The sequence below is a fragment of the Blennius ocellaris genome, assembly GCF_963422515.1.
Source record: "Blennius ocellaris genome assembly, chromosome: 18".
NCBI lineage: Eukaryota > Metazoa > Chordata > Actinopteri > Blenniiformes > Blenniidae > Blennius > Blennius ocellaris.
In genome coordinates, this window is record NC_137667.1 from 804478 (window position 1) to 814709 (window position 10232).

A 10232-nucleotide genomic window follows, 5' to 3' on the forward strand; every position below is an offset into this window, starting at 1 on the left:
TTCGAGTGGTGGGGTTCAGATGGTGGGGTTCGGGTGGTGGGGTTCAGATGGTGGGGTTCAGATGGTGGGGTTCGGGTGGTGGGGTTCGGGTGGTGGGGTTCGGGTGGTGGGGTTCAGATGGTGGGGTTCAGATGGTGGGGTTCGGGTGGTGGGGTTCAGATGGTGGGGTTTGGGTGGTGGGGTTCGGATGGTGGGGTTCAGATGGTGGGGTTCGGGTGGTGGGGTTCAGATGGTGGGGTTCGGGTGGTGGGGTTCAGATGGTGGGGTTTGGGTGGTGGGGTTCGGGTGGTGGGGTTCAGATGGTGGGGTTCGGGTGGTGGGGTTCAGATGGTGGGGTTCAGATGGTGGGGTTCAGATGGTGGGGTTCGGGTGGTGGGGTTCAGATGGTGGGGTTCAGATGGTGGGGTTCGGGTGGTGAGGTTCAGATGGTGGGGTTCGGGTGGTGGTGTTCGGGTGGTGGGGTTCAGATGGTGGGGTTCGGGTGGTGGGGTTCAGATGGTGGGGTTCGGGTGGTGGGGTTCGGGTGGTGGGGTTCGGGTGGTGGCTCCTGGACGACTGTAGTTTTTCTGTCGTAGACTCGTTGAAGTTTAGTGACGTAGATTCTCTAGAAGCCGCGTGCCCACGTCGTGACGCTCTGATGCGATTTGTAGTATTTTTACGTTTACTTTCTCTGAAGTAGATTTTGATTTGGGGATTTAGGAAGAGAAGTCGTTTGAATCGTCTTCACTGGAAAAACAAACCAGAACCGGCAGCTCACGTTCGGTCTGGATGCTAACGTGTAGCGCCGCGTAACCCTGAGCTCACGTCGTAATTAGCCAACGATTTCCCACAATGTCGCTTCCAAACGTTCGTGGAAACGAAATAATTGAAAAGAGTTTGTGATTCTCCAAAAAAATTACATTTTCTGACTATATCATGATTTTAGCTTCGATGTTTGTGTAGCGGTCGGTATTAGCTCTATGCTTCTGTAGTCAAAACTACCGGACCCAAGACCTGGTCCAGATCAAGACCACCTGACCCAAGACCTGGTCTAGACCAAGACCACCTGACCCAAGACCTGATCCAGACCATGAAAATGTGGTTTTGAGATCAAGACTGGTTTGGCGTACTGCACTAGCTAGGGTAGCGATCAGTGTTAGCTAGAGTAGCAATCAGTGTTAGCTAGCATGGTGATCAGCATTCGCTAGCATAGCGGTCAGTGCTAGCTTGCGCTGCAATCAGTGTTTGCTAGATTTGCGACAATATTAGCTAGAGTAGCAATCAGTGTGAGCTAGCGTTGTCATCAATGTTAGCTAATGTTGCAATCATCCTAGCATCGCGATCAGTGTTAGCTAGTGTAGAGATCAGTGTTAGCTAGCATAGCGCTCGTTGTTGGCTAGCACAACAATCATCATTTTCTAACATAGCGATCATCATTGGCGAGCATAGCGAACAGTATTAGCTAGCATAACGATCACTGTTGGCTGGCATAGCGATCAGTGTTCGCTCGCATAGTGATCATCATTGACTAGCATAGCGATCATCGTTGACTAGCATAGCGATCATCGTTGGCTAGCATAGCGATCATCGTTGGCTAGCATAGTGATCATCATTGACTAGCATAGTGATCATCGTTGGCTAGCATAGCGATCAGTGTTAGCTAGTGTTTGTAGCGATGTTGGGTGTTCGTGACGTTCCGTGTTTGTCTTCTGATAACGTCAAAGTAATGAAAACGTCGTACTCATGCTAGCTTTAGCTTTACACTCTTAATTGTATTACACTAAAGTATTTTGTCTTCGTGACGAGATTAATCCACAATTGGAACTTCTAACAACCAAACAGTCGTTTTCTGTTTAATGAAATTTTGCACGTTTGAGTAAAATAAATCTGTAATCCCCAAAAAACATTTTTGGATTTTTTGCTGAATTTGCTGTGTTCTATTGTGAAAATCTGTCTTGTAGTCGTTTCGTGAAGTTAACGTCTCGGCGCTCTCCAGTACAAGTTTTAGCCTCTGAGGTCATGTGACCTTCAGAAGTTTATTGTGAAAAATAAATCAAAGTTGATGTTGACGTTACGTCTCAACTCGTTTTATTGATTCAGATTTTGTTGCGGTTCGGTTGTTCCCACGTGAAAGTGGTAATTTACCAGGTAAAGTGGCGGTAAGTGGTAATTTACCAGGTAAAGTGGCGGTAAGTGGTAATTTACCAGGTAAAGTGGCGGTAAGTGGTAATTTACCAGGTAAAGTAGAGGCTGGAAGTTGTGACTCCTGTTCATTCAGTTTTTTTCCTGAGTTTGTCGTCATGACAACGGCTCCACAGACACACCGTGGCATTCTGGGTAATGCACGAAAAGTAAAAAAAACAACAAAAAACACTACAATGTTAACATTTACGTTTCCAAGACAACTTGCACTTAAACTTTTTGAAAAAGGAGATTTTGTGTAAACGGGACCTGCAAAGATGCAACTTTAATTCAAAGTAGTTTAAAAGATCAAAGGACAGAAGGACCAATCAGAGCTCAGTTCCAGCTGATTTATTCGGTTTAATATCAAAAAAGGTAGAAAAACAAAAGATTCACTTTATTGCACAAAAGAAAACTGACAGAACGTCCAGTGACCCGGGTCAGTAGAACCCGGGTCAGTAGAACCCGGGTCAGTGGCTGAACACCAGGTCGCTGAAGTCCCCGGTGATCATCCGGCTGAGCTCCGGGGTGCAGAGGTCCGGGAAGTCGAAGTGCGATCCGCGGCTTCCCTCCGTGAAGCTGGAGTCCAGGTCCTGGTCCTGGTCCACCAGGTCCTGGTCCTGGTCCACCAGGGCCAGGCCGACCGGGTCCGGCTCCCCCAGGAAGCCCAGTGTGAAGCCCCCCCCCTCCAGATCGTCCAGGTCCTGCGGGCCGCTGGAGGAGGAGGAGGAGGAGGAGGAGGAGGCGGGGGAGCAGCCGGCGGCGTCCAGCAGGCTGAAGACGAGCCTTCCGGGGGCTCCGGGGGCTCCCAGGGGGCTCCGAGGCTCCATGCGGCTCGCCCCCTCCTCCTCCTCCTCCTCCTCCTCCTCCGAAGACGAGGAGCTGGTCCACACGTACCGGTACCGGGGCTCCTCCACGTGCGGCTCCAGAGCGAGGCGGCCCCCCGCCCCCCCGGAGCGTCTGGGCCGGCCCCTCCCCCTCCCCCTCCCCCTCCCGCCGCGTCCTCCTCCTCCTCCTCCTCCTCTCCCGTCGGGGGGACGAGTGTCCCCCCCCGGGGGGGGCGCCGCTCCTCCGTCCGCCTTGGGCTTCTTCCGCGGCCGGTACTTGTAGTGCGGGTAGGCGGCGCGGTGCAGCCGCCGGAGCCGCTCCGCCTCGCGGACGAACGGCTGCTTCTCGGCGTCGTCCAGCAGCCGCCAGCGCCTCCCGAGCCGCTTGGAGATCTCGGCGTTGTGCTCGCAGGGGGAGCGCTCCGTGATCCTCCGCCGCTCCGCGCGCGACCACACCATGAAGGCGTTCATCGGCCGCTTGATGTGTCCCTCCGCCGGGCCCCCGGCTCCGGCCCGCTCCGGGTCGTGGGCCATGCTGCGTCCCGCGTGTCTCCGGTCCGGCTCTCCGGTTACTCCCTCCGTCCGCCTCCCGCCTCCCGCCGCTGATAACCCGGAGCTGCCGGCTGCCGGCTGCGCGCGCGGCCCCGCCTCCCGCCCAATCACGCGCGCGCCTTCGCCGAGCACTCTCCCGCCTTGCGCTGCGGTCTCAGCCAATCAGGAGCCGCGTGGCGGCGCAGGGCCCCGCCCACCGGCAGTGACCGGTGTTTTTACATTAAAATCAGCCAGTTGGCGCAAATGACGTCACTTTTCCAAATTCCCTTTTTTTATTTAACGATTAAATATGGAGGAATAAATAGAATCAGTTAGTTTTTTTAGAAAACAGAATCTGCTTCGGATTATTTTCTGCTGAAAATCACTGAAAAAATATCGAAGAAACAGAAAGTAAAGAGAAAAATTGCTGAAAAAATATCAAAGAAACAGGAAGTAAAGAGAAAAATTGCTGAAAAAATATCGAAGAAACAGGAAGTAAAGAGAAAAATTGCTGAAAAAATATCAAAGAAACAGGAAGTAAAGAGAAAAATTGCTGAAAAAATATCGAAGAAACAGGAAGTAAAGAGAAAAATTGCTGAAAAAATATCAAAGAAACAGGAAGTAAAGAGAAAAATTGCTGAAAAAATATCGAAGAAACAGGAAGTAAAGAGAAAAATTGCTGAAAAAATATCGAAGAAACAGGAAGTAAAGAGAAAAATTGCTGAAAAAATATCAAAGAAACAGGAAGTAAAGAGAAAAATTGCTGAAAAAATATCGAAGAAACAGGAAGTAAAGAGAAAAATTGCTGAAAAAATATCGAAGAAACAGGAAGTAAAGAGAAAAATTGCTGAAAAAACATAGAAGAAACAGGAAGTAAAGAGAAGAAGAACAACAAAAACAACAAATCAAAGCAGAAGAAAACAACATAAGATAAAACGACGGAACCAAATTTATCAATCGTTTAATGAAGAAACGATCTGATTGGTCGGTTCGTCTCCGCTCAGAGTTTGGACGACGCCCTCTCCTGGTCGGTCGCCACGGCGACGAGTCGCCCCCACAGCCGGAGGCGGCTGATCCCTCCGTCCGGCGCCATGACGACACGCACGTGGCTGATTGGTCCGCTCAGCGTAAGCTCCGCCTCCCCGAAGCGATGGCAGTGATGTGGGCGGAGCTGTGGGGCCAGAGAGGACAGAGGTGGCAGTGACGGGGCGTGACCTCACGGGACGGGGTGGGGGGGGGGGAGGGGCTTCACCTTCTGAGGGGGGAGGAGCGTCTGCCACGGAGCCGAGGCCCAGCCGGACCGGATCCTCAAGACCTCCTCGTCCAGGGTCAGACTGCAGCCCTCGATCCGGCACCAGTCTGGGTAGTTACCTGGGTGGGGGGGGGGGCAAGGTGAGGGGGGGACGGGGGGGAGGCGGGGGAGAGGGGGCCTATGGACCTTTGAAGTGTTGGGTGTCCAGCTCCACGCCGCTGATCCGACCCCGGTGGCCCAGACGGAACACGGCCCACTCAAAACCTGGAACCTGCAGGATCCCGGACCGGTCCGCCTGCAAGACCAGGACCAGTGTGTGTGTGTGCGTGTGTGTGTGTGTGTGTGTGCGTGTGTGTGTGTGTGTGTGTGCATGTGTGTGTGTGTGTGTGTGTACCTTCAGTTCTCTGGGCCGGTCCAGTCTCCTGGCGGTCTCCCATCCGTCGGCCATGTTGGCAGCTCGTCCAGGACCTGCATGGACCAGGACCAGAGTCACCTTCAGTCACCCCCCCCCCCCCCCCCCCCACCCAAGTGTCACCAACCAATCATGTTGCGGGGATGTCCAAAGTGGGCGTCGCTGTATCCGAGGCAGACGCCTCCATTGGTCAGAGCCGCCAGGTCCAGCAGCTGATTGGACGAGACGGACGACCAGTCCCTCTGTCCCACACCGTAGACCCTGAGCCTGGCTATACCCCCGTCTGGGGGGGGGGGGGAGACAGTGTGTGCGTGTGTGTGTGTGTGTGTGTGTGTGTGTGTGTGCGTGTGTGCGTGTGTGTGTGTGTGTGTGTGTGTACCTGGGTACATGTTGAGTCTCAGGTGTGTGACTCTCTGGTTGAAGTTCACCTTGAAGTAGTTGTGGCAGCAGTCGGAGTAGCCGGGCTGCAGCGGAGCCACGCCCACCAGCTCAGGCCACGCCCCCGAGCCCAGCTGACACACACACACACGCACGCACGCACACACAGCCCTTCATCAAACTCATCAATCAAGCCGATGTGACGGTGACAGGAAGTCGGCGTTACCATGGCAACGGCCGCCGTCTGGCTGTCCGAGGCTTCCGTGCCGGTCCGGTCGCCGTCCGGGGTGAAGGTGGGCGTGTCCTCTGAGACAGAGAGGGAGGTGGTGATGAAGATAATGGTGATGATGATGTGAGGGTGATGATGATGATGATGATGATGATGTGAGGGTGATGAAGAGGCTGTACCCAGGCAGCCTCCCTGTATGGACACGTGTGGCGCGTGGTTCCCCGTGAAGAACGACGTGTCGACGTCGACGCCGTAGATCAGACCTGGAACCCCGAGCTGGACCACACACCAGTCATGACCTAGAACGTCAGGGAACCAGTGAAGGGAGGACCTCTGGTCACATCTGGAGGACGACTGACATCTGGAGGACGACTGACATCTGGAGAACGACTGACATCTGGAGAACGACTGACATCTGGAGAACGACTGACATCTGGAGGACGACTGACATCTGGAGAACATCTGACAACATCTGGAGAACGACTGACATCTGGAGAACATCTGACAACATCTGGAGAACGACTGACATCTGGAGAACATCTGACAACATCTGGAGAACGACTGACATCTGGAGAACATCTGACAACATCTGGAGAACGACTGACATCTGGAGAACATCTGACAACATCTGGAGAACGACACAACACCTGGAGAATGACTGACCACATCTGGAGAACATCTGACAACATCTGGAGAATGACTGACAACACCTGGAGAACACCTGACAACACCTGGAGAACAACTGAGAACATGTCACAACATCTGGAGAACGACTGACAACACCTGGAGAACAACTGAGAACATGTCACAACATCTGGAGAACAACTGACAACACCTGGAGAACAACTGAGAACATGTCACAACATCTGGAGGACATCTGACAACATCTGGAGAACGACTGGCATCTGGAGAACATCTGACAACATCTGGAGAATGACTGACAACGTCTGGAGGACATCTGGAGGACATCTAGAGAACCTCTGGAGGACATCTGGAGGACATGTACACTGCCCTAACCACTCTGTCTTCCCCCCCAGTGGACCACAGTGGGACGGGGACACTGTCTTCCCCCCCAGTGGACCACAGTGGGACGGGGACACTGTCTTCCCCCCCAGTGGACCCCAGTGAGACGGGGACTCTGTCCTCCACACCAGTGGACCCCAGTGAGACGGGGACACTGTCTTCCCCCCCAGTGGACCCCAGTGAGACGGGGACTCTGTCCTCCCCCCCAGTGGACCCCAGTGAGACGGGGACTCTGTCCTCCCCCCCAGTGGACCCCAGTGAGACGGGGACTCTGTCCTCCCCCCCAGTGGACCCCAGTGAGACGGGGACTCTGTCCTCCCCCCCAGTGGACCCCAGTGAGACGGGGACACTGACCAGGGACTCTCTTCCTCCTCGTCTCCCAGCCGTCCATCCACTTTCCAAACGGGGTGAAGGCCGACGCCAGGAACTGAGGCGGGTCGCTCTGTCCCCGCAAAGGTAGAGAGGACATTTACTGGAGGGCGTCTCCCTGGAGGACGCCTCCCTGGAGGACGCCTCCCTGGAGGGTGTCTCCCTGGAGGATGGAGGACGTCTCCCTGGAGGACGTCTCTCAGACTGCAGGTGAAAGGAGGTGAGAGGTTTCGTACCTTCAGCAGGTTCTTGGCCGGAGCAAACCACTCGTCTGTCGCAAAGATCACCTGAAGGACAGATGGACATGGAGTGAGACACACACACACACACACACACACACACACACACACACACACACACACACACACACACACACACACACACACACACACACACACACACACACAGAGACTCACCCGTCCTCCGACCGTCTCACACACCAGATCATTAAAGTGCAGGAAGTCCCACTCGGACGCCTGCGTCCCCGCCGTCCTCCTTTCTGCCATGACTCCGACTGTCCTCCAAATGTCTTCTGACTGTCCTCCAAATGTCTACCGACTGTCCTCCAAATGTCTTCCGACTGTCCTCCAAATGTCCTCTGACTGTCCTCCAAATGTCTACCGACTGTCCTCCAAATGTCTTCTGACTGTCCTCCAAATGTCTACCGACTGTCCTCCAAATGTCCTCTGACTGTCTTCCAAATGTCTTCTGACTGTCCTTCAAACGTCTTCCGACTGTCCTCCAAATGTCTTCCGACTGTCCTCCAAATGTCCTCTGACTGTCCTCAAAATGTCTCCTGACTGTCCTCCAAATGTCTTCCGACTGTCCTCCACTGGCTCTCCAACGGTTCTCCGACTGTTCCAGACTGTTCCAGACTGTTCCAGACCGTCGTCCTGCGTCACGGGACACGAGGAACCAGCGTCTGTCCCCCGGCAGAACAAAGTACAAACGGGACGAAGGTCAGACGGAGAACAAACACCGAGAACACCGGGGTTCTGAGGACCGACCGGTCTGCCTGGAGACCTGGAGACCTGGAGACCTGGAGACCTGGAGACCTGGAGACCTGGGCCAGAGACCAGAGGGCAGGACCAGAGAGCAGGACCAGGACCAGGACCAGGACCAGGACCAGGAAGTCAGACAGGGTTCTGTCTCGGTTCTCTCATTCACACGTGAACTAATGAATGATTTGTCCAGTAAAATAACCGACTCGTCACATTTCCTCCACTGAAGTTGTTATTTATATTTATTTATTTGTGGAAAATCATGAAATTGATGCGACAAACAGGAAGTAAGTTGAAATTCAAGAACATTTCTTTTTATAACCTTTGATGACTGAAACACGGTTCTGTTGAGAAAAGATGAAAGAACCGTCTGTCGTCAGTCTACTGGTAGAAGAAATATTATAAATAATATAATAAAACTAGATCATTTAAAATATAGAATTTAATAAAACCAGAAAATATAAAAATATTATATAATAAAACTAGAAAATTAAAAATATATAATATAATAAAACCAGAAAATATAAAAATATTATATAATAAAACTAGATCATTTAAAATATATAATATAATGAAACCAGTTCATATAAAAATATATAATAAAACTAGATAATTTAAAATAATATAATAAAACTAGATAATATAAAAAAATTATATAATAAAACTACATAATTTAAAATATAGAATATAATAAAACCAGAAAATATTAAAATATTATATAATAAAACTAGATCATTTAAAAATAATATAATAAAACTAGATAATATAAAAAATTATATAATAAAACTAGATAATTTCTAATATAGAATATAATAAAACCAGTCCATATAAAAAAATATAATAAAACTAGATCATTTAAAATATATAATATAATAAACCAGAAAATATAAGAAAATTATAACAATCCAACTTGGTAGTTTTATTTTGACAGTCACTGTAATAACAATCCAACTTGGCACTTTTATTTTGACAGTCACGGTAATAACAGTCCAACTTGGTACTTTTATTTTGACAGTCACGGTAATAACAGTCCAACTTGGTGGTTTTATTTTGACAGTCACGGTAATAACAGTCCAACTTGGTACTTTTATTTTGACAGTCACCGTAATAACAATCCAACTTGGTGCTTTTATTTTGACAGTCAGAGTAAAAACAACCTCCTCAACACAAGAGAGGAGGTTCTGATGGGTTCTGGTCTGGTTCCTCCCGGGTCTCCCTCCTGGTCTCTGGTGCTCCAGGACTCTCCAGGACTCTCCAGGACCCGGGTTACCCAGACCGGCCGCTCGGGGGCGTCCTGGTCCTGCTGGGAGGTTCCGGTGGCTCCGCCCCCCCCCCGTGGCTCCGCCCCGCTCGGCGCTTCCTCAGGTGCGGCAGTTCGGCACTTCAGCTCCTCCAAGACCCGGTCCCCCAAGACCCGGTCCTCCAAGACCCGGTCCTCCAAGATCCGGTCCTCCAAGACCCGGTCCCCCAAGATCCGGTCCTCCAAGACCCGGTTCTGACCACACAGTGGGTCGAGCCTCCGGCGATCCGGATCCACGGGACCTCCGGGTCCGTGAGTCCAGGTGTGTGTGTGTGTGTGTGTGTGTGTGTGTGTGTGTGTGTGTGTGTGTGTGTGTGTGTGTGTGTGTGTGTGTGTGTGTCGCCATGCCGGAGCTGATCAGCGTCCCGGACTTCCTCACCGAGACCACCGAGGACTACAAGGCTCCGACCACCTCCAGCTTCTGCACGCGCATGACGCACTGCAGGAACACGGTGGCGGCGCTGGAGGAGGTGAGGGGGGGGGGGGGGGTAGAGGGGGGGGGGGGGGAGGGGGGGGGGGGGGGCTGTCACACTTTAACTCTGCTTTAGTTGTTTAATAACGAGACTTTTAACTTTGTTTATCTGAAACTTCCTGTTTTTATTTCACTTTGAGAACTAAACCAATAGAACCTGGTTAAATTAAACTAAACCAATAGAACCTGGTTAAATTAAACTAAACCAATAGAACCTGGTTAAGATAAACTAAACCAATAGAACCTGGTTAAATTAAACTTAACCAATAGAACCTGGT

At 51.4% G+C, this 10232-nt stretch overlaps 3 protein-coding genes across 3 annotated transcripts in view; 1 reads left to right on the top strand and 2 right to left on the bottom strand.

Moving 5' to 3' along the window:
- Positions 1-2630: 2630 nt before the first annotated feature.
- Positions 2631-3521, bottom strand: LOC308143200 (transcription factor Sox-11-B-like; the record flags this gene model as incomplete). Its single annotated transcript, XM_080513940.1, has 2 exons — positions 2631-3042; positions 3265-3521. The coding sequence occupies 2 exons, from the start codon at positions 3519-3521 to the stop codon at positions 2631-2633; spliced, it is 669 nt and encodes a 222-aa protein (XP_080370066.1).
- A 997-nt stretch (positions 3522-4518) lies between these two features.
- On the bottom strand, positions 4519-7687 carry allc (allantoicase; the record flags this gene model as incomplete). The annotated part of the gene is made up of 11 exons (XM_080513941.1): positions 4519-4689; positions 4771-4889; positions 4957-5065; positions 5165-5238; positions 5310-5465; positions 5562-5694; positions 5787-5866; positions 5969-6088; positions 7167-7254; positions 7418-7468; positions 7598-7687. The coding sequence occupies 11 exons, from the start codon at positions 7685-7687 to the stop codon at positions 4519-4521; spliced, it is 1191 nt and encodes a 396-aa protein (XP_080370067.1).
- Positions 7688-9606: 1919 nt separating this feature from the next.
- LOC308143202 (arf-GAP with SH3 domain, ANK repeat and PH domain-containing protein 2-like) overlaps positions 9607-10232 on the top strand; it is a gene marked incomplete at its 3' end in the record, with an annotated part of 10629 nt that continues 10003 nt past the window's right edge. The window contains exon 1 of the mRNA XM_080513942.1: positions 9607-9952. Within this exon, the coding sequence (XP_080370068.1) occupies positions 9827-9952 (126 nt within the window). The 5' untranslated portion in view covers positions 9607-9826. The remainder of the gene's footprint in view (positions 9953-10232) is intronic.